Source organism: Lissotriton helveticus, chromosome 3_1 (genome assembly GCF_964261635.1).
Source record: "Lissotriton helveticus chromosome 3_1, aLisHel1.1, whole genome shotgun sequence".
NCBI classification, from domain to species: Eukaryota; Metazoa; Chordata; class Amphibia; order Caudata; family Salamandridae; genus Lissotriton; species Lissotriton helveticus.
The window spans coordinates 441,186,453-441,211,342 of record NC_136061.1 but is presented as its reverse complement, the minus strand read 5'-3'; the positions used below and the strand labels follow the sequence as shown (position 1 = coordinate 441,211,342).

General features: G+C 46.2%; 1 protein-coding gene across 1 annotated transcript in view; it reads left to right on the top strand.

Annotated features, from left to right (window-relative positions):
• ZDBF2 (zinc finger DBF-type containing 2) overlaps positions 1–24,890 on the top strand; it is a 269,121-nt gene that overhangs the window by 144,536 nt on the left and 99,695 nt on the right. Inside the window, exon 2 of the mRNA XM_078680302.1 lies at positions 4,970–5,090. Coding sequence (XP_078536428.1) covers positions 5,076–5,090 — 15 coding nt within the window. The 5' untranslated portion in view covers positions 4,970–5,075. The remainder of the gene's footprint in view (positions 1–4,969; positions 5,091–24,890) is intronic.

Here is a 24,890-nt window from a genome sequence, read left to right as displayed (position 1 = left end):
TGCATAGGGAGTGCAGAGTGCATAGGGAGTGAAGAGTGCATAGGGAGTGAAGAGTGCATAGGGAGTGAAGAGTGCATAGGGAGTGCATAGGGAGTGAAGAGTGCATAGGGAGTGCATAGGGAGTGAAGAGTGCATAGGGAGTGCAGAGTGCATAGGGAGTGCAGAGTGGGGAGTGGAGAGTGCATAGGGAGTGGAGAGTGCACAGGGAGTGGAGAGTGCACAGGGAGTGGAGAGTGCACAGGGAGTGGAGAGTGCACAGGGAGTGGAGAGTGCACAGGGAGTGGAGAGTGGAGAGTGCATAGGGAATGCAGAGTGGAGAGTGCATAGGGAGTGGAGAGTGCATAGGGAGTGGAGAGTGCATAGGGAATGCAGAGTGGAGAGTGCATAGGGAGTGGAGAGTGCATAGGGAGTGGAGAGTGCATAGGGAGTGGAGAGTGCATAGGGAGTGGAGAGTGCATAGGGAGTGGAGAGTGCATAGGGAGTGGAGAGTGCATAGGGAGTGGAGAGTGCATAGGGAGTGGAGAGTGCATAGGGAGTGGAGAGTGGAGAGTGCATAGGGAGTGGAGAGTGGAGAGTGCATAGGGAGTGGAGAGTGCATAGGGAGTGCAGAGTGCATAGGGAATGGAGAGTGCATAGGGAGTGGAGAGTGCATAGGGAGTGCACAGGGAGTGGAGAGTGCACAGGGAGTGGAGAGTGCACAGGGAGTGGAGAGTGCACAGGGAGTGGAGAGTGCACAGGGAGTGGAGAGTGCACAGGGAGTGGAGAGTGCATAGGGAGTGCATAGGGAGTGAAGAGTGCATAGGGAGTGCATAGGGAGTGAAGAGTGCATAGGGAGTGCAGAGTGCATAGGGAGTGCAGAGTGCATAGGGAGTGCAGAGTGCATAGGGAGTGCAGAGTGCATAGGGAGTGGAGAGTGCATAGGGAGTGGAGAGTGCATAGGGAGTGGAGAGTGCATAGGGAGTGGAGAGTGGAGAGTGCATAGGGAGTGGAGAGTGCATAGGGAGTGCAGAGTGCATAGGGAATGGAGAGTGCATAGGGAGTGGAGAGTGCATAGGGAGTGGAGAGTGCATAGGGAGTGCACAGGGAGTGGAGAGTGCACAGGGAGTGGAGAGTGCACAGGGAGTGGAGAGTGCACAGGGAGTGGAGAGTGCACAGGGAGTGGAGAGTGCACAGGGAGTGGAGAGTGCACAGGGAGTGGAGAGTGCATAGGGAGTGGAGAGTGCATAGGGAGTGGAGAGTGCATAGGGAGTGCAGAGTGCATAGGGAGTGGAGAGTGCATAGGGAGTGCATAGGGAGTGCAGAGTGCATAGGGAGTGGAGAGTGCATAGGGAGTGGAGAGTGCATAGGGAGTGCATAGGGAGTGCAGAGTGGAGAGTGGAGAGTGCATCCCCTCTACTTCTCTTCTATGGACACTTGTACTTCTTCTACTTCTCCACCAGCACAGTGTGTGCTTCCACTCGCCCGTGGCACTGGAGACTGAAGCACATCCTTCTTAGGGTGACAACCGTCTAGCTGGTCATTATGGACACTCTTTCCAGTTCTGTACTTTTATGTGATCACACTATGCATTATGGGGGGTGTAGTGTTGTTTTGATTCCATTAGAACACAGCTGAAAACAATGATTTGTAGATAAAAACTCTAGTTCCACTAAATCTTGGAAGTGCTTATTCACACACACACACATGCATGCACGCACATATGCAAACACACTCTCTCTCCCTCAACAGGTGCACTACCTCCTCACAAGCACGGACAGCAAGCGTCGCCTTAATGTGCCACCCCAGCACGGTTTAACCCCCTCAGCTGTCAATTGGCCGTCTGTCACGTGACACCTGCAGACCAGACTCTGAATTTCTTCAGTGAAATCCAGTAGGGTACAATAGGTCTTACATTTGCAAGAGATTAAGCTGTTGGCAATGTAAATGACAATGCCATTTATTTATCTGTTTTCAAAACCAACACATAAATAAAAATGTTGTCATTTACAATGCCAATAGCTCTAACTTTGGCAAAGGCGAAACCGTTGCATTGTAAATGCTTGTTCTGATTGGGAGGGGGAGCCTTACCCCTGTGTGCTATTTTTTGGGGCTTTTAGAGAACTCTTTTCTCAGCTTCACTTTTCTTCTGGTAAGAACCCTGACCACCCTTTTGGGAGTCACTCCTCCTCAGATGCCTTCTCGAACACTCTGGTGCTGACCCAGATGTCTGCCTCCACAGCAACCTTCCTGGGATCTGTCAGCTTGCTATCAACTATATGTTGACGCAGCTCTGGGAAACAATTAGCATGTGCATGATGGTTGCCGGTGTAGTCAGACATGCACAGAAGCAGCCCCTGGAAACGGCAGGAGATTGTGAAATTCAGATAAACACCTCGGTTTACAAGCATCGGCAAGGCAGGGCAATCTACCCCACCTCAGATTTAATGGGGTAGAAGGGCCCAAACATCCAGAGGGTTTCCTTGTCTGAAAACTGCTAATAGCTTGCAAACAGCGCCTTCACCTCCGATATGAATCACCCAGCCATGGAAACGCACGGCAGGCCCCTGTTTACTGAAGGGGGCTCTTCTTCGTGTCGATTGTGTGCCGAGGCAGTGTGGTAAATAAGGCTGGGCAGGGACCTATTTACCCAGGGCGGTGCTATGGAGAGGACAGACGCCGACCGTTGTGTTCTGAGGGTTCTTATCACCCTGTAGACAGGCCTTGTTCTTTTTTTATTTCAACTTACTATTTAATAATTTCAATAAAATAATCTAAGAATAAAGTACCTTAATAGCAGCCACAAGTATTAAAAATAATAAGCTGAAGCTGATCCACGCCTTCTCTAGGTCAATCGTCACAATCGAGAATTACCCCCCCCCCCACCCTCTTATGCCTGGATACGGTATAAAAGTTTTAAAAAAACAACATGAAATAGCACAGTACGAAGGTAAAATTAAACAAAAAACAAGGTAAAGCCCAACTTTGTGGAGTTCCCAATTGAACCTGCCTCTACAGGGGCCCCTCGCTTCTTTCCATCTGATCTGAAACCTGCTCTGGGTGCCCAAGCATGCTCATCCATTCTCCATGACCCAAAATAAGGCCTAGAAGTGTTCCCGGTGTCATAGCGGTCTGCTGCCTTTGTGCTTGGCTGTGATTCGCATTGTTTGCGGGTCAGTCGCGTTGGACAGCGGCCGGTTCGAGTAGAACAGACCAGTGTATTGTTTAGTGATGGATGGTGCTGGACGGCAGCCTGATAGATCCAGTCGGAGCACCGTGTGAAGCGCTCTTATCAAGACACCATGTTTCGAGCCCTCAGGGTTTCCGTATTCAGTTGGCACTATGTATGACGCATGCCAGTCTGAGATTTAACCATTGGCACACCGTGCCCAACAAGTACTCCTGTCCAAGGGGCACCGTTGATAGCAGAGGGGCAACAATACTGCGAAATAGCCACCGTGTGACTGACATTGTGGAGGGGCAGTTAACGTCTCGTGCCACCAAGTTCACATCTGTTCAAAAAAAGCTCGGCATGGGGTTTTAAATGCAAGTCGACATGGCAGTGTTAACTGCACACCCAGGCTACGCAGTGGCTGGCTTGAGACATGTCTTGGTTGACACGATTACTGCTGCAGGTCCACAAGTTGCATTTAATTTACAGGCCCTGGGCACGTATTGTATTTAATTAGGGATCGCTAAATAAATAGGCCAATTGTGGATAAGTCGTTCAAATCTTGTTTAGGGAAGGGGCATATACGAACATTAGCACTATGCTGAATCCTAAGGCCAACACAAAGAATACAGCAAATTAGAAGGCACGCAGACTGTCAGGTCTAGCACCCACCATGCCAAAATCAGCACCCAGCTCATCTTCTCTTTGTGATGACACCCCAAACGCCAATGTGAACTTCATCAGCAGTATGTTAGTAGTCACAGATTTCATGAAAACCAACTGCTTAAAACACTGTAGGGGCAAAACAGGACTGATCGTATTCGGAAAAGATACCTCTCTCTGGTCATCAGTATAGTGGCTTTCAGTGCTAGGAACCACTCCCAAGCTCATCCAATCTTGGCCGGGAACCTATGCAACTTAATTGACTATCAAATCTCTGTATTCAGCCACATCAACACAGTCTCATCTATCTCCTTGCACACCTTCAAGCTACTCAGGAAAGTTTTCAGATGGCTCCTTCTGGGCACCTATAAATCCGTTACGCAAGGTTTGATCACCATCATAGTGGTCTATGGCTATAGCCTCTACGTTGGCATTGCCTCCCTACTCGCCAAGAGGCTTCAAGTCATACAGAACACAGCCGCATGACTCGCACTCAAACTACCATACCACACTCCTATACCCAAACACCTTAAGGGCCGCCATTCGCTGCCAATCCTCTTCAAACTCCCAACACAGCAGTACTCAAACAAGGCAAGGCTATATATCCAGTTTCACATGACCCCTCCGCTCAGCCAACCTCCTCCTCACCTACTTCCCTTGGATCTGCGAGCCAGAGCCGAAGGCTGTGCCTTTTCTCAAACCACCCCCCAAAAGCCTAGAACGATCAATCTAAGCGGTCTACTCCATCCTAGAGATCCATAAGTACCTTAAAAACATGTTTCATCCAGTGGGCCCCAGACAGACCAGCATCCCCTTTTTAGGTGTCAGGGTACCCTCCCAGGTGATGTGCGCCATACAAGTAGTATAGCATACCTAGACAAAAGCCGGGCAAACAGAGCCCACACATACAATATTTGGAGATTTTCTTTAACATTTCTGAAGCAACTTCCTCATTCTGGGGAGAATTCAGTTGAGATTTTATCTTTCCTTTTAGCTATGAAATGTTAAGGCTCGGTGCTCCCTCCCTTGATCATGGCTTCTTTAGATTGCTCATATTTTTCATACAAAGTGAGGAACTCATTTGAGTCATTCATACTGTGGAGTAGGCCTTTTTTGCTTCCACCTCTTGTAATGCTTGATTTTTTTCTTGCTTTGCAGTTCGTCAGTGGAGATTATGGTGCTGGAGTGGGTGCACAAGATGGGTCCAGGCTCCATCAACCGCTACTGACTGAGAGGTGCAAATACATTTTGAAAGTGGTGTAAAATGAGTGATCACAAGGTTGGTATATATAATATTGATTTGAAACATCTATGAGTCACAGCACAAATTTCTCAACACCGTGTTCTTTGTGAAAGAGATGGTAGTTTACAGATGAAACAAAAAAATCATTAAAGCATATCACAATGTATTGGCTCAAACAACGGACTTTCTTGGGTTCATAGAAAAGTAATGTGTATATGAAGTCTGTTGGATGAAATGTCGAACACAAATTATTTTCGAAAGTTATTTATAATGAAAGCTAGTAATGTGCCTCATTGTTGGTTGATACTTACCTTATTGTGATCCAAAACCTCAAGGTACTTGGGTTAAAGTTATCCCATGCTTACACCTGCCAGTGCTGCAGCAATTAAGATTGACTCCATTAAGGATCATTTAAAGTGTGGGGGCATGGCCAGCAAGATGGCTGGCAGCTTTGGCTCCCCACCGCCACCTCTCCAACCCCTGAGGGGTGTGCGACATTGTCAGGCCTTCCCAGGAGTACACTAGCATGGCTAGTGGGCGTGACTTGAGACATGCGCCCTTTGCAGTTGAGATTTCCCCAAAGACAAGGGCCAATAACTGCGGTACCGGAGAGCGGAGGCACGAGCCCCACCTGCCATAGACACTAGCCACCTGGATACCAGCCTCACCCAGAGGGTGGGGGAGGCGGCCTCTATGACAGACCGCGGTGGAGTGGAGGACGGTGGAGGCGTGCATCATGGCTTCTGAGAGGCCCATGTTGATGGCGTGGATCCATCCCTGGTCTGATGGGGCCAGAGGTTCATTGCTTCTGTGGCATATTGCAGCGAAAACGTTTCCGGAGACATCGTGGGTACACACTTCCCTGAGCCTTGAACTATCGGACTAGTGCTGCTACTCTGTGGCGTTGGAGGGGCTGACTCCCCCTGCCTTCCCTGTGCCCTGTGGTGGGTGACTTGAGGCGCTGCTCTGTGGCCCCCTGGCCGACCAAGGGGAGCGTCAGCCCGCATTCATGTGGCCCACGTGAATTGGCCTGTTGGCTGATTGGTGCCAATGTGGTGTTATCAGCTGTGCAGGAGCACTGTGGTGTGGCACTATCCTGTGGTGGCTGGGTCTTCTGATGGTAGCAGAGGAGCTACTGTCTTAGTAGTCATTGCCCTACCTCACCACTGTACATTTCAACTGACTCTTGCCCTGGCTCTGGCCTGCCTGCTGTCCCCGCTGACTGACTCTCTGGGGGCGATCTGGTGCTGTGACTGGTCCTCCAGTACCGCTGCGTGTTAGAAGGGTGCTGCTCTGGCTTTTCTGACTGCCGGGGTGGCGCTGAGTCGCCGGGACTCGTCTGCCGTGGAGGAGCCCAGCCGTCGTTTCAGGAGAAGCCCTTGGTGGTAACTAGTTGGGGTTTCAGCCACAATAGAGGACAGCCTACAGGGCCGAACCACCCCTTGGACTGCGCTTTTTCCTGATGGCCTCTGATGTGATCTACACCGATTGTGGGTGGTAGCGATTGGGGCCTGCTCTGGCTTAATAGCCGAGGTCTGCTGAGTGGAGCAGAGAGGCAGAGTATGTCTCTTTGTGACCCAGGCACACATATACAAGATTGTAACCTGGCCATGTGAAGCGGATGTTCCAGTGGGGGTAACAGAACAAACTGGTGCGCCAAGCGGGATGGGTTTGGCACCCTGTTGGATCAGTTTGGATCCCCCTGTACACTATGAGCAAGGGCAGACTGACTAGGGGGCACAGCAAACCTAGAAGGACCAATACATGGCCCGAGGTACTGCAGGGAGCCAGCCTGTGGAGAAGAGTGAGAGGCCATGGAACGTGAATGAACCAACATGTGCCCAGATCCTTGCTGCTATCGTAGACTCGAGCATAACGGTACAGACTAAGATTGAGACTGTGGCATTGGATGTTAATTTGCTGCATACGGATCTCCACAAAGTGATGGAATGATCTATTGAAACGGAGTAGCAAGTGTCCAAAATGCAGGAGAAGATGACCGCGCTGTGGACTGCGATGGTTGTGCTGGAGGCCTGTTCACAAAAATTGGTCTAAGGGCCGAATATGCTGTCATGTCCTTTTGGCTAGTCCTGTCATGTATCCATACATTGTCTTCAGAAGTTGTTGGATGCATTTGGATGTTTTAGCATAGTCTAGATTTACAAATTAATGCGAAAAAATCTCAGGTTCTGATTGCCGGGAGGGCAAAGCGGAAGAACAAAATAAAGACCTTCTTCTGTAGTGGGGAAGAGGTCTGTAGGGTACCCACCCTATTTGGGGGTTTTATTTGATGAAAAGGGTACCTGGCGCCCACAAAACAGCCGCAGTGTGGCGTTTGCAAGGACCAAATCAGGACTTGCAGGGTTTACTAAAAAGCTGGGGGCCAAACCAGTAGAAGCAATCTTAAGGGTCTACAAAGCCAAATGCCTGACAGTTGCATCATATGGATGTGAAATCTGGGGTTATACAACCCAGAGTAAAATCCAGTTAATAGAGAATACATTTCTGAGAGGGGTTTTATCTGTTCCTCAGTCTACCCCTACTTTCTCTACTCATACTGAACTGGGAGTTGGATTTGTTTCGGACCATATCAAAATTGCACCCTTGATATATTGGTTAAAGATCTGGCTCAATGAGGAAATTTCATTAAACCACACTGTACTGAAAAACTGGCGTTGGACAAAGCCAATAAAATACCATGGTTGGCATACATAAAATCTGGCTTTCATAAAATAGGGCGTGCGGTCCTTTTTTCCTCTCCTGAAACTATAACGAAAAAGGATATCGCACTGACAAAAAGCGCTATGACTGACCTGTTATCACTAGAGCGAGAGGAGATCGAACTGGGGAAACCAATGGTAAGAGCCAACTATGCCCTGGTTAGCTGTGCGGGCCCTGAACCCTATCTGATCACAGTGAATACCCCATACCATCGGTACCTCTTGATCAGATTTCGGCTCAACCTGATACACTATTCCTTGGGTTCCTTCCGAACTTGGTGTTCCCCAGAACAGGCAGATCCCTGTAACTGCGATCATTTTTCAAACCAGGATACATTACACTTTTTTATGTTTTGCGACTATTTTCAGGAATGTAGAAGGAAGTTTTTATTCCCAATCCTGAGGGAGGCTGGATTTACACACGTTAGGCCAGCACTTGTGTACCTACAGCAATTAAATTCACCCCGAATTATGTTTCATGTCGCAAACTTCCTGGTTGCTGCTATGCGCGTCAGGAAAAAGCCCAACATCCCAGTATCAACCCTATGCGTCTCTGATTAGAATATTATATTTCTTGGTAAATTGGTTTTAGGGTCAAGCACATCCAGATGGTAGTATTTTTTAACATGTTTTTTTAAATCTATATTTATGTATGTGTTAAAACTATGTCAAAGTGTACAAAATGAAATGTTTAAATATGTATTTTTCCTTTTACATACAATCAAGTTTTTTAATTGTGTATTTAATTGTTACTTTATTGTACCATGTCTTTTTTGATATTAAGTTATCGAATAAAGGAATTTTGACTGACTGACTGACTGACATACATTGTCCAATCCACATGACAATAACAATTCTGGACAGGTGACCTTTTATCTAGTCATTTGCTCCTGTCTCTACGACACCAGGCGTAGTATTTTATCATAATCGCTGTACCTGACATACATAAACATGTCCTCAGGCACTGCATAATTATTCTGTATAAGGGTCACCACTTATTTTCATCCTTGGCCAACAAGCCCGCTGTGCATGATTGCATTGTTTTGGAAAAACATTTGATTGTTTCCAAAACATGTATGATTGTTCTAAAAAATTATTGATTCTAGAAGAAACCCTGGAGTGACCTCTCTGGTATATAAGACCGTTATACCCCCCAAATGAGAGCAAAATTCCTTCCATGCTGACACTGGATCCTGCATGCTGAATGTTCGACGCGCAGTGGTCTGCCATCACCTGCCGGTTGTCATCCTCAGAGCAGAGACGGGGTCCTTCATTCTCTATCATCAGGTGGGGATTGGTTCTTCCGTAGGAGATTCTTGGATATATACACATGCCACACCTACATATCTAGGCTAGATACATTTAGGCAAATTACGTAGGGCACGCATTATAGGAGTATGCAAGTGCTATTGTCTTATCTGAACTGTATATGTTCATCTTAGCACTATGGTAGAAATGTATCTGTTTACTATATTAGTACTTGCGATTTCTTTCTTATGCTTCTGTCTCTGATTGTTGCTGCAAATATGTTTTACACAAGACTGACGCTTGACCAATAAATACTTATTGAAACGTCCTAACCGCCATCCTGTGTATTTTCTGAGAATAAGAAAGCACGAGTGACTGAGCGAAAAGTACGGTACTGTTTTCCATGAGCCCCGAGGAATCTGGACTGTCATGTTCAGTGGTTGTCAGAAATTACCAACACCTCTGTAAGATACAGGGGGGTTTGCAGTGGCACTGTACAGCCATCTGGCCTAATGGTTGAACTATCCTGTAGGTGTCTTGAATCGGTTTGGACACCAAGCCCTCCGTTTAGGTCATCCAAAACGTGCATGTGCTAGGGATTCCGAAGAACTGCACGACACAGCGCCGCCAACATTGGTTTGGTTCTTATAGCAACAGTTACAATCTGTGTAGTTCAGTCGTGCTTTTTCAGAAACCCCTGCTCACACTTTTCAGAGACGTCTGAAGGGGGAAGGGAGATACGCCTCAGCTGAGCAGATATACCCTGTGTATTGGCTGAAGGTTTAAGGAAGCTTGTAAGGTTAAAAGGTCCACACATTGTGCAAAACCCCTAATTAATAAAGTTTTACTCTTTTACTTTCCAGAATGCCTGACAATGCGAGTGGTGGTTTGGGGGAAGACGAATTTGCAAACGTTCGCAACATTACAGAAAACTGCACACATGCAGTAACTATAAAATTGTTAGAACACGGCGTACCCGCAACAGGTGGCTGTTACCTTCGTGATTGAGGCACACGAGGTGTTCGGATTAGAGGTATTCTATTCTTGGGTTCAGTTCCCGCTGCAGATCCACAGACTTAATAGTTTCACATTGTAGTTGAACTAACGGAAAAATATATTCCATACGAAGACATTGAAGTCCTGTTAACTTACCAGCAACACAGAAACTGGTTTAAAAGTGCCCTCCTTCACACATCTGTCGTAAGACTTGGTCCACTCAGCATAGCCTGGTCTTGGCGACTTATACTCCTCATCCTGAGATGGATAGATCAGTGGATGAAGTCCGTACAACATACAAAGACATAGTCCGGCTATACAGACACATTGTTCAGTTTGTCTCGCTAACATTAACAGTCCAACTTGGGAAAAATTCTCTAGTCTGTCCACATCAGACCACACCTACAATTAGCCCAGAGACACTGAAATCAGTAATGAGGACAGTCCTCGCCAAACTGGAGCACATTCCGTTCTGGATAGCATACAAATTGCACAGCTGGAAGCAGTATTTCAACATACGGGCCCACAGGAAAAACATAGAATGCTAGCTATTTGCTTGCCAATGGGGATGGTTCCCTCGATTGAAGATTGTTACCACTCTGTGAACAATCTTTGCTGCTGTTTACATCAGAATACACTGTACCCCTTCCATAGCAGTCATTCCAGAGGTATTGAAGCAGATACAGAATGAGTGTGGGGCAGGACCTGCCCTGGTCTTGGGGATAAAACTGATGGTTAATTTTGCCCATCATGCTGAGCAACATAAAAGGGGAGGCAGCAGCAGTGACTGTACACCACCGCCTAAGGGAAATAGCTCCTAGAGTTACCAAAGATTATCGAAGAAATCTTTGCTGCTTTAGGTAGAGATAGTTTGGGAGCCAAACCAGGGAAAACACAAATGACAGGTAGTCCTGACCAGGACAAGTCGAAGCAAGCACCCTCTTCTTCTAAAAAGAAATGGGATAACAAACAGCCCAAAAACAACAATACAAAAAAATCCTGATCAGGGGTGGGTCTCCCCAACGTGAGTCCTCTGAAAAGAGGTATAACTCTAGGAATTGTGGTAACATTAGGAAACCTGACCGGTATCAGGACACTGATACACGTTCCTTTCAGGGTTCATCAAAAAACTCAGAAAGGGACAGGCGATCAGAAACAAAAGACAGAAGATGAACTAAAGACAAAAAGCGAAACATATCGTAATTCAGATTACATAATCAATCAAGAAGAACAACCTTAAGCAAAGCCTCAATTCAAAAAGAATAAAGTAGCTGGCTTGAAAATTAGACATGCCCAGGTTACTGAGGACTCTGCTTCTGAACAGGGAATGAGCTCTTACGATTCTAGACAGTGCCGCAGAAGTAACAATAGCTTGCCAGAGCCTGAAGGATTTTCTTGTGACAACAATATTCAATGAACATCTCATGGTTGAAGCACCTGTTACAAGCGTTGGTATCCTACATAGACCGTACAAAATTACACTCCAATTCGAGGGGGACATCTCAAGGAAAGTTAAGGTCTCTTTTAGGAGAACATAACATTTGGATAAAAAGATTGGCCACCAAAATATGTGAAAGATTGCCCAAAAGGGGAAAGTGTCATTTTGCCTGCTTTCTCCGACTCGTTCCAGAATCTTTAAAACATTGATAAGTGCAGGAGTGGGCGCAAGTGCCAGCTCCGGTATTATACCGCAACCATGTAGGGTAGGACATGGAGTTTACTCGCCAGGATATCTCATTAAAATCTGCTTCGAATCCACAGAGACAGTACCTCATTAAAAACGATACAAAAAGAGAGGTCAAAGAAATCTTAGACCAACTTGAATACCAAGGTGTGATTTAGACTTGCACCTCCCCGATGAACAATCCTTGGTCTCCCATAATGAAACCTAACAATGCATGTCATCTAGTTTTAGATTACAGACATTTAAACACAGGCACATGAACATTTGCAGTTCAAAATGCACATAGTGCCACATTAATTAATAACAATGTGTGGAAGAAATACAAAACCACATTAGTTATCTTGAAAAGATGCTTCTACCAAAATATATCTCCAGAAAGCAGATATTTGACAACATTTTCTGCTATCGGCACTCCGCGTCACTTCTGTCATTTGCCCCTGGGGTATAAGAACAGCCCGGGCCTATTCTCAGCAAGAATTATTACAAACTATTTGGATGACCTCTATCTGACAGACGATTAATTACTTGATGACTTGTGCAGGGTGAACAACATAATTGTGGGTTTTGCCAACTTGGGCTACAAATTTAATTTCATGAAATCAAAAATTGCCCATCTCAATGTCCTGTTTTTGGGATATGAGCTATCAACTGAAAGCAAGAACCTGGCAGCCAACTTTATAGAAATGTGCACGCTGCTCTATCCTTCGAAGACTCTGAAGGGTTTGCAATCCATTTTAGGATTTCTAAATTTTGGCAGAACATGCCTTCTGGATTATGCCGAAAGAGTAAAAGCTTTCTACGACTTAATCAGACCTGATTTCACAGCATATCAGTGGGAAAAGAACAAACAGCTATTCTCCATTCCATTCAGGCTGACATGATCGCATCAAAACATTTACACATATGTGAATTGTACCAACTTAGTGATCCGGATGGTCCTGCGTTTATCAGGATATACATACATAATTTTCAATAAAAGTGAGACGGTCCCGATTGCATACAAATCACATTTATACACAAATGCTGAAATACGATTTGCGGCCACAGAAAAAATATTGACAGCACTACAAACTGCTGTAGTGAGAGAAAGAGCACTAGCACAGGGGAAACGCATAATCGTTGTAACCCTGGTGCCAACTTTAAAAGCTGTGACCAAAGCGAGGATTCCAAATGCTAAAGCACTGCATCCACGATGGATACAATGGTCTAATTCTCTGCAACAGACGTAGATTACAAATATGATCCTACACTAAAAACACGCATTCCTGAAGTACGAACAAGAATTCCTTCTCCTGAATTAAATCTTGCCGCTACAGAAAAATACGTTCATCATTTACACTGATGGTTCTGCTAAGCCTCCCATTGGAAGTAAGGAACAGTATAGCGCAGCATGTGCTATAGTGAAGGGACGTATGCAGGATGGTCAGTTCCTTCCCAGCAATACAACTACAACCCCCCCTCACTGTCTTCTGCTCGCGCTTCAAACACTTTGACTCGGGCAGCGACCGTGTTTAGCGACTTTGGGAGTGTCACTACCTCTTCAGGAAGGTCAGAGAGTACCTTTTCAGAAGCCGTCACCCATTCTTTGAGCTTGCGGTGGTCGTCCTTTTAGTAGATTTAAATCAAATCGATTTTTGCCTCCAGGACTTTTCTGGATGCTGTGATGGCTTACACAATTTCCACTACATTGGGGTTCATGGCGACCATCCCTTTCCCCGATTCCACACATTCTTCTTCCTCGTCAGTTTGGATTTTTTATTCCCCCAATGTTGAAGGCGCTAAAACCCTTCCTCTTTGATGGTTTCCCCCATTACTCCTGGTGGGCTTCTACCTGCGGGTTGTTGTAGGGTTCTATTCGTGCAATCCGCTAGCAGATATTGATGCGCACTATACCCAGACAAGGGGCTCCTTCCCAGTCCGTACTTCAAGTACTGCACCGATCACCTTCACAGAGTGATTGCTGGTGTGGCCAGGTCTTGTGCACTATGGAACTAGGCCGTAATGCCTATTATGTCAATCGTATGCGCTTGTTCTCCCGCTAATCACAAAGGTGAAAAACCAGCAACACGCCTCATCTCCTGCCCGTTTCCTTCCATCTTTGTCTGTGTTCTCCAGGAATCACCAGCGCATGGGGGTCTCCCCTCACCCTTTCAGCATTCCTATTTCTCAGGGATTGCAGATAACCCTGCAGACGGTTTACTTTCCCTTAGACAATATCACCTTCTGCTGGTTATTGGGCCAGTGTAGTCTTCTGGGCCTTCTGTGCAACTGGGAAAGTGAGGGCTTCCCTTTCAGTGTCCTCACTCCTCTAGAACATCACTTTTCGCCTTCCTGTGTCACTGGGCCTGAAGTGCTGCTGGATTGCTAGGCCCAGGCCATCCCCGTATCTTTGTTGGTCTCTAGCGCTGCCCTGCTTTGCGCGCTCCTCCAGTGACTCGGGCACTCCTCAATCTATTTCCCACACACGCTTGTTCTCTAGGTGGGCGGGCTCTGCCCTTTGCTGTGACCTCATCTAGGTGAGTTCCGCCCTCTCTGCCAGCTGTGGCAAAGATAGTAAAACTAGCAGGTTTCAGATGAAAATTCCCTCCGCACTCGTCCGGGGAGCTCCGCTTCCACCTCAGTGCTGACTCTGACACGGGACTCACTGTTACTCAGCCGTGTCCGCCATTTCTGATGCGCCTCACTGCAATGCGCTCATCAGCTCCGCCAACTCCTCCGCTGCCACCGTACTGGGCGGGATGTCTCCTCTCTAGGCTTCCCTGGTTTTCCATCCCGCCGAAATGCTCCCAGCCTCTGCTTGCTGGCACTGGAAACCCTGAATACAACATAGACATGATTCTAGTGCTACAATGCTACTTTAACACGAACTGGAACACTGTCCAGTTGTGCGCTGTAGAGTAGGGAGCTCTTAAGGTGGTTGTCCGAGGTGTAAGCCCCAGTAAGACCTATGGTATCAAAAGAAAATTGGATCTGGGGTTGCGAGATGGGGAGGAACACTTGGGGCTACAGAGACGTGCATGGGGAAGCGAAGCCGGAGATGAGTCCTTGACAGAGGCATATAGGACAGTATCTGCGATTTGGGGCAGACTAGACAGCCATGTCCGGATGGTCTACAGACCGCAACAGGACAGGGAAGACTACCAGTCCAGAAACATGCTGGCCTGGTTGCTAGAACGTAAGTGTCCCCTGCCGCCTATTTTCACTTTCCGCAGATCTGATGGTATGGTAATTATGGGTCAGAAGGAAATTAACCAATTTTTATGCGAGCACCTCGCTGGGGTGTTCATGGCCCCGGCACCTGTGGCAGACCTCGGGGTCGGGGTTTCCTAGCTCAAGTGACCCTTCTTTGGCTGACAGAGGCTCAAGCAGAGGGACTCTGCGAAAACATAGCATTGGAGGAACTGTGTGAAGCCCTCCAAGACATGGCAAGGAGGAAAAGTCCAGCACCAGATGGTCTCCTTGAGTATTTTCAGTCAAACTCTGCCACCCTGCTCCCCGCGCTCCTTGAGCCCCTTCTTGAGGCTCATAAAACTAGCGAACTCCCGGTTCACATGTAGGAAGCCCTCCTAAAATGCTCCCCAAACCAGGCAAGTTCTCTGTTGACCCAGGATCATACAGGCCACTCTTCAAGCTTAACATTGATGTCAAACTGCTGGCCAAAGTTCTGGCGCGAAGGCTGAGCAGAGTGCTCACTCACTTAGTTCAGGATGACCAATGTGGATTCATGACTGGACGAGACACCCCTATGAACTGGACAGGTCTATCCCACACGATGCACGACTTGAGAGCCGCATTGATAGCCATAGATATAGAGAAAATGTTCCACACCTTTTCCTGAACATATGTTTGGGCAGTCCTCTGACTGCCCATATGTTTGGGCAGACCTAGGGACAGAGTTCCTGGCATGGGGGCAACTCCTATATAACGCACCTTGTGCGTGAGTCCGAGTGTGCGATGCAGTGTGTGACACCTGTAGTATCAAGAGAGGCACGCGACAGGGCTGTCCTCTGCAACTGGCGACATACCTCAGAGATCCGATGCGAGATTGGGGACTGCAGGTGGGAGACAAGAGCCACATCGTATCCATATGTGTAGGCGATACTTTGATTTATGCGAAGGATCCTGGATGCGCTGTACCACTTCTCATGCAACTGATGGTGGCTCTCAGTACAATATCGGGGCTCCAAGTCAATCGTCATAAAACAGTGCTATATCCCCTCAAAGTCCTGACTAAACTTAGATGCAGGTTTGCTAGTGGGCAAACTGTGCTCAACTTTCCCGTTCTGGTGGTTGCACCCCTTCCTGCTTATACAGCCTTTCAGGGATATTTGTAAATGGTTGGAAGGAGGTTGCCGGAGAGCAGAAGACATATTCCTTTATGTCCGTAGAAGAGGTTGAAGCTCTCCACAGAGTAGACCTCAGACTGTCGCATGAGTCGTGAGATCTGGACATTATTTAAGGAGGAGCGGGAGCAGTTCCAAATTGTACAGGTGACTCTGGATCCAGGCACCACCAAGGGTATTATTTTCCGGCTCAATGCAGCCCTTAAAAATGATAGGCAGACGAACATTTCTCTGAAGTGTGCCTCCTGGGATGGAGAAATTGAGACCCCACTCGCAGACAGTGAATGGAATAGAGCTCGAGCACAGGTGTGAGAAGTGGCCAGCAATGCCCGATTTAAGCTGGTACAATTGTACTCTACAGGGCATATATGATGCGACAGCGCTTGCATAGCGTTTATCCTACTCGACCGGCAGGTTGCACTAGATGTAGTGTAATTACTGCAGACTTTCGACATGTAGCATAGACCTGTACACAGTTATAAACATTTTGGGGTGAGGTATTGCAGGATGTACGCAGAGTGACAAAGATTAAAGTGGAACTTACACCCAAACGCTGCCTGCTGGTACTGCTGCTTCTTCCCAAGAAAATGCTGTACAGATTTGCTCAACTGGGTCTAGTACTTGTGCAGGACGCATTGCCAAACGCTGGACAAGCCGGATCTCGCCCTCTTCTAAATGGCAGACAGACTTCCTAGAATGGGCTTCGGCAGAGGAATACCGGCTTCGGCGAGTTGGCACGGATAACAGTGCAGAGAGGGACTTAGGGTGCTGGAGTGATATGCTAGTTATGTTTGGTGGCTATGACACATTACCGGGAGATGGGTCTGCCTCCACCACATCAGAGGGAGATGATACAGCCACCTATGCAATAGACAACACTTAAACTGGATTAACTGTGCCGATCAACCTCCTACACCCATATTCACCTGCCCATCCTGGAACTGGTGTGCCCATTTAAGAACTATAAATAGCTCGACCACTTGCGATATTCCTTTATGTGCTGATTGTATGTTTGTGGATGTCTGGTGTTGGTTGCCCCCGCTGCTTCACCGCCCTCACTTTGGCAACATGTTTCCCCACTCCTGTTTTTCTAATATTAACAAAGTACTCAATAATACAATGCTGCAGTTTTATTTTTTTGAATATCTGAATAGATACATTTTCCCCAAAAACATTTAAAGTCGGCAGTAAACATTTAGCTTCATGTTTTTCTTTTTACTAGCTAAGAACTGTAAATTCATCCTTTCTTACAACATACAGTAGAACACTGTGCTATCCCAGTTGGTAAGATTTTCCTGACATCTCCGATAACACAGATTTGGGCTAGGCTGTTGAAAAATCTAAGAATCAGCATGAAATGTTATCCGTAATAAATTGAAGGAGACTATACACATAAGTTTTAAGAAATGTCCAAGTCTAGAAGAATTGTATTGCTCCACAATATCCCTACCAGAAGCAGTGATGGACCATTAGAGATGTAGTAGACGAAAATGTGAATATTCCATTCACAGAACTACAGGAACTTTTTGTACATAATGAAAGCTCTGCACACATGCAGGTATGCCACTGTCCAGGCAATGTTGAAGCACACTAAGGTGGAACTGCTGCAAGACAGTTCAGCGGGGATTAATCTTCTTGACCTATAGTGCTTCACTTCGACTAAGCCACATTTATCCAAACACCAGAGAATGTTAAGAAGTGAGAGAGACTGTTGAGAAAATATGCTGACACTTTTCTGGAAGAATAATGGTGTGATTCAATAGTAGGCCAAACGATGCTTATGCTTTTTCACATTCTTAAAACTATTGCCCAACTAGCACCTGACACAGATATTGGAGTTGCAGAAAGAAGATTGTGAAATTTTACACACATGTTGACAGCATGTGAATCGGTTTGTCTTTTAGTAAAAATGTAGAGCGTGGCAGAAAATTAGCTGAAAGTCCACTCGCCTAATAAGAATCATTAGAAGTGCTACTCAGCCAAGCTGGAGTATGCAGAATAATCAAAATATTGCTAGATGGATAACTGCAGTAGCCCTACTTGTGCATGGCCATTAGAAATGGCCACAGCTGTATGGTATGAACATAGTGCTTTTAGGCAGTTTGAGGACTTTGCTGGAAAGAATTCTTCAACAGCTTGAAAAGAGAGGAAGCGGGAAGACAGTGATTTTGGCACTATCTGAGAAGAAACCCTCTTAATGATAGCTTGAGGGACCAGGCACAAAGGCAGTTTGTATAAGTTACAAAACACACGTAACACTAAAGTAATAGTAAACTGCTGGTGGCAACATGTAGCAGTGCTTTGGCTGTTCTTTCTTATTAATGTAATATTTTGAATACATTTTGGTACCAGCACATGGCTTACAAATCCTATCTTCAGATGGTGTGGCCCCTATTCTATGATCAGTTTAGGAGCTATAGCAAATGGGTTAGGTAGATGGTTTGCCTCATTTTCTAGGTTCTTAAGAATGAATGAGTTCACACTAGAAGCTCAAGTTCACTACATTTGATCTGAACTAAGTAAACCCCGCTGCGCATTTTTTCATTTGAAGCAAACCTCCAGGGCATCACAAATAAACAATGGTGGGTAGCTTCAAGCAACATCTTTCTGGTGCTCCTTGTAAGATTTGGCACTAGCCCCGATTGCTTGATAGATATATTTTTCAAATTTTCCTTCCACCCAATACAGCATACCACATGGGGCTGTGGGCCAGTCATAGGCCAACTTCATTGTGAATGACAGAAGTCTGGTCTTTCAGAAACATCACATCCTCATACAGAGCAGTTCCCTTCAGTGCATGTATTACTATGGCAGTGTGGGCTTTCTCAGACCAACAAATATTTTTGCATTTATCTAGTGTTTTTCTTATATTGGTGAGGTCTCATTAGCTTCCAAGTAATGAAGTATTGAAAAAAACTTGTTAAAACAAGCCCTGGCAAAGCCAAAAAAAAGCGGTCAGCGAGTGCTAGGCCTATTTGTTCTGTATTAGCCTTCAGCCAGTACAAGGTAACTGACCACAAAATCTTTAATATTTGTCCCCAGTAGGCCTTAGCTAAAATTCATAGCGTCATGCCAATCTCTTTTTGCTCTGACAGTCTACGTCACAAGCAGCAGGGGGGAGATATACAAAATAGACTCTGAAGTGGGGTTCTTGACCTCTTCATAAAACCAAGACCCCTCCCCTCAATTAATAGTTGGTCTTGTATTGGGTGAAAGTAGGTAGCGATTCCCTTTGCCTTACTTCTTAGAGGGAGATTTCAAAGGACACGTGGACCATGTTTGTATAGGGACAAAGATTGAAGCTGCCATTCTTCCTTGATCCTCTATCCTCCTCTCTGTTCCACCATGATGTGTGCCCTCCACTCATCTTTATATTTGTTGGTTATGTTACTGACGTTAGGGGTAGAAGGGCTGGTTCCCGTAATAGAGCTTATCCTAGAGTTCTCCTCTAGTCCCTGCACCATTATGGGCCTTTATCTTTTTAGTTATCCTTTTTGAAGAGATCAAACAAGATGATGACTGGCAACAGTAGTGTATTTCACAGAGGTGATGAATTGAGTTGCAGTTAAAAATATGCGTGGTCCCTACTTCCATATATTCCCAGATGGAATCCACACAAATAACTCTAGTCCATGCCCAATGTTTGTGTGGACAGGTGCACTGCCGGGATGTTGTCCTTTAACCAACTTTCAATTCATTAGCTTTGGCAATAACCAAGGCCTTTTGATTTAAATAAGTGTGTGTGTGTGTGTGTATTCACTGAAAAAAACATAGGTTTCACGCACGTTAGTTGGACACTTCACTCGTACAAAACCATAGAAATTCCCCCGTTACAGTCAGTTCAGCTAACTGTAACTCGCGCACCCGCAATGCACTGCTGATGACGTTGCATATTACATCACTCATGACATGGTCAGTGACATCACTCATGACATCATCCAGTGACTGCGTGTTTTCTGAAAATTAAATATGTTTTATATATGTATATCTCAAGGTCGATGGAGGAATAAATGGGTATACAAGTGTCTAAATGGATGATTTGTTTTGTAAAATTGATTGTATAACTGATTAAGTGTATCTTAGTGAATACATGGGTTAGAGAGTAATCGTTAAATGTGTAAATATCTGTATCAGTCTCTCACTGTGTGTATAAGTGGTTGCATGGGTTTTGTGAGTAGCTACATGAGTGTCTATATGGGTTATTAATTGTTTTTTTTGAGTGAGTATGAGAGTGTCTGTATGGTTCGGTGGGGGTATTACTTAGTGCATAGATGCATGAATGAGTGACTCACTGTATGTGTTGAAGATAGCATGTGTGTAGGACTGTATGGGTGGATGAGTGTGTGTATGGGTGTGTTAGAGAGTGAATGACTGTATCAATAGTGTCTTTATGAGTAAGTATATATGTTTTAAACTAGTATATGTGAGTATTGGTGTATATAAGTGAGTATATGTGAGAGTGAGAGATTGGAAGAGTTCCTGTATAAATAAGTATGTGTTTCTTTAAGTGATTCTTTAAAAGAGTAACTATGTGTATGTTGCTGTAGAAGTAAGTGTGGTGGTGTGTGTATAACTGTATATGCAATTAAATGGATGTTTGATACTTTGCATGTGTGACTGTGTGAGTAACTATGGATGAGTGGCGGTGTGTAATAGGATGTATAGGTGTATGAGTACATATGATGAGTGAGTACATGTATGAATGACTGTATAGGACTGTTGGTGAAATAGTGGATGTTTGTGTAGATCTTTGAATTACTGAATGTGTTGTTGTAACTGGTATTGGTATGTCCATTGTTTTGAAAATGTTAGTTTCTATTTTTGAGTGTGCGCATCAAAGGTTATATTAGGGGGAGAGGTCTGCCACTCTATCACAAGGATGATGTCATTAGTGATGTCATGAGTGATGTCACTGACCATGTCATGAGTGATGTAATATGTGACGTCATCAGCAGTGCATTGCAGGCGCTGGAGTTATAGTTAGCTGAACTAACTATAACTGGGGAATTTCTAAGGTTTTGTTCGAGTGAAATGTCCAACTAACTATAACGCCCCTGACACCTATGGGTTTCTCAGTGAATTTCAAAGGTTTTTTTAAATGCTAATTTCGAACTCTAACATGCCTGAAACCTATGGTTTTTTAAGTGAATTTCTAAGGTTTTTTTAAATGCTAGTTTCTAACTATGCATACAGAGGTAGGACATGTGAGGAAGAAAAAATGCACAGAAAGAAGCAAAAGAAAAGTGCAGGAAGAAACAAGACATGCAGAAAGAACAAACAGGAGCAGAAAGAGGCCTTGTTGCAAAATCATCCTGTGCCCTCAACTTTTTCTGATCGGTACTGCTGGTAACGGACTCTGACTAACCAGGTATAGCATTTGTGCTATGCTAAAATTTGAATTTGAATTTAAAATTATTTATTCAGCGCTCGCATACCACGCGGTTTCATGGCGCTAGTGTTGATCAGTGGCCAAACGGCAGATGAGAATTAGGTCGGATACGCTTGTGTGAACAAGAAAGTTTTTAGCTCTTTTCGGAACAGAGGATAAGACAGTGAGGTACGAAGTGTGACAGGGAGGGAATTCCAGAAGGTTGGGGCCAGGACTGCGAACCTCGCTCCGCCAGCCCTTTGCTTTTTAAAGCGAGGGATGGTAAGAAGGGCCAAGTGGGCTGAGCGAAGTTCTCTGCCTGGACAATATGGCTTGATAAGGGAACAGATGAACTGAGGGGCAGTGCCCGATCTAGCCTGGTATACAAGACAACCAAGTTTGAATAGGGCACGTTCTCTGACCGGGAGCCAGTGCAGCGATTTAAGTAAAGGTGTGACTCGGTGGTATCGGGGTAAGCCATGGATCAGGCGAGCCGCCTGATTCTGCACCAGTTGTAGACGGCGAGTCAGGTATGCAGGAGCTCCGTTATAGACTATGTTTCCATAGTCTATACGGGATAGAACCATTGCTAACATGATGATTTTTAGAGCTGGGGGGGTGAAAAAACGAGAAACCTTCCTAATTACCCTAAGAGAAAAAAAACAAGAAGAGACCACCGAATTGACTTGTGGGTGAACAGTGAGTTGGGGATTAAGATAAATTCCCAGGGTTTTTACTTTGGTCACCGGGAGTGGGGGAGTACCAAGGGAAGAGGGCCAGAAGGAAGGGGTCCATGGACTGCAGCCACCTCCGGTCAAGATCAATTCGGTCTTGTCCGGATTGAGTTTGAGGTGGCTGCAGTTCATCCAGTCTTGGATAAGGATCATGATGGTTTGGACATTTAGGGCAGATGAAGGTGAATGGGAAAGATTGAAGATTAACTGGAGGTCGTCCGCGTAGTTAAATACGGTGACCTCCAGTTGCTGTAACATAAAAATGAGGGGAGAAATATAAAGATTAAACAGAAGGGGGGAAAGTGATGAGCCCTGGGGGACCCCGCAATCTACTTTCCGAGAGGCCGCCTTGAAGTCAGCCAGCCGGACTGCCTGGGACCTCCCAGCCAGGAAGGACTCCAGCCAGGAGAAGGCTAAGCCTTCTATGCCCGCCGCCCAGACACGGTTAAGGAGGATGGTGTGGTCCACCGTGTCAAAGGCGGCGGATAGATCTAGCAAAATCAAGGCTTGCGGGAGGTTGATGTCAATACCTTCCCGCAGCTTGTCCATGACTGAGACGACCACTTTTTCTGTAGAATGCAGGGGACGAAAACCAGCTTGACAGGGGGAGAGGCAATGATTTGCTTCAACGTGTGCACTAAGTGTGGTGCTAATGTGAGTTTCCAGCACTTTCGCAAGGTAGGGAAGGAGTGAAATGGGGCGAAAGTTAGCGGGCAGAGAGGGATCGGCATCTGGTTTTTTGAGAATGGGGATAACAACTGCTGATTTGTGTAGGGTAGGGACGTGACCCAGAGTGAGTGAAGCATTGAGGAGGGTTAGGGGAGGGGAAGGACAAGCCAAGTAGACTTCCTTAAGAATACTGGCGGGGGCAAAGTCAAGAGGGGAACCGGATTTAATTCGGTGGAGTAGAGGAAAGAGAGTTGCAGTAGTAAGCAATGGGATGTTGGTCAATTTAAGAGTGGTGGGGGGGATGTGGGGGTCAACAAAATTGGCGGAAGGCGGGGGGATGTTTTGTTTAATTTTAACTACTTTATCAATAAAAAACTCATTGAGCGAGTCACAGAGGGGTTGGGACGGGAGAATAGCAGCAGTGGCTCTAGAGGATGAGGCAAGCTCGTGAACGGTGGAGAAGATTTCCTTCGACTGCGATTCCGCGACCATTATCCTGTTAGTGTAAAACTCGGTTTTAGCTTCCAGGATGCTTTTTTTATAGGTCTGCAGAATTGCCAAGTAAGTTGTTTTTTTGGCAGGGTCGTAGGTTCTTCTCCAAGCACGTTCGGCCCTTCTGGCGGCTAGTTTTTTTTCCTTCAGATCGGTGGTAAACCAGCGGTTAGCTGCATGGATCCGCTTAACTGAGAGGCGCTTAAGTGGGGCAAATTCGTCGCCTGCCATCGTGAGCCAGTTGTTAATGACGGCCAGCTGAGGGGTGACAGGTAAATCAGATAGATCAGGGCAGGTTTTGACCAGAGTGGAACAAAAGGAGGGCATATCCGTCTTACCCCATTTGCGGACCCAGGTGTTTTTGGGCAGAGGGGGTTTTAGCAGGGGTGCAAGGGAGAGGGAGAAGGTGATGATAAAGTGATCCGACCATGAACAGGGGGATATGATAGGAGGAGTGAGTGGGATGTTCAACGCCCAGATTTGATCGAGCGTATGGCCGTGGGAGTGTGTGGAGCTGTGAATCCACGGGACGAAATTCAAACTTTCCATAAGGCCTGTAAAGTCCTTAGATTGTGGGGATTCGGCAGGATCATCAGGCCAATAGTTAAGGTCCCCCAGAACTAATACTGAGGAATTATTAACAGCCAGAGTGGCCAAGAGGGTTTGAATATTAGGGAGAAAGGAAGGGGTAGATTGGGGGGGACGGTAAACAAGGACGAAGGTAAGGGGAACTAGGTGGGAAGTGGAACGGGCTACAAGAAGGTCGACATCAGTGATGGGGGGAGAAGGGAGGGTCTGAAAGTTGAAGTCCGAGCGGGCTATTAAAGCCACCCCCCGCCCCGTTTACCTTCGGGACGGTCTGCACGGATGGCAACATAGTTTGATGGTAATGCGGCAAGAACGTCAGGCATAGAGTCAGTCTTGAACCAGGTCTCGGTCAAGAAAAGGAGATCTGGCTCGTAAGAATCAAGATACTCAGCTATTTCGTATTGATGGCTCACTGCCGATCTGGTGTTCAGGAGGGCGGCCGAGGTAGTGGGCCGCTGGACAGGGGATGCTAGCAGTGGCGGGTGATCAGAGGGAGGTGAAGGTGCAGGGAATATTATTGATGGGGCTGTCTCAGGGGGGGGGTTAAAGGAGGAACAGTGTAAGCCAAGATGGTATAAGTACGCTGTGGTGGACGGGTTTAAAAAGACACTTAGCATACAGTGAAAACACCTACATACACTAGGGACAGTATGCGTTGGGTACCCCTGTGATTAGCATGAGCTCCTCTGTAAGGCGCTAGTACATAATAGGGAAGGGGGGTTAAAACTACCTCTAAGTCAGAGGTGCAGAAAGGCCACGCTCCTCCCTTCACCACTATGCAAACGAGCCCGTGGCGCGTTTTAAGTTGGGGTATAAAGTCCCCTTGAATCCTGAAGGTCCCTGGGGTCCACTATGCAAACGCACACCGTGGCATGTTTTAAGTTGGGGGGTTAAGTCCCCTTGAATCCTAAGGGCCCCTGGGGTCCAACTAGCCAACCAGGTACCTCCAGTAAGCGCCACAGAGCTGCGTTGCAGAGAGGTGTAAAAAGGTGCG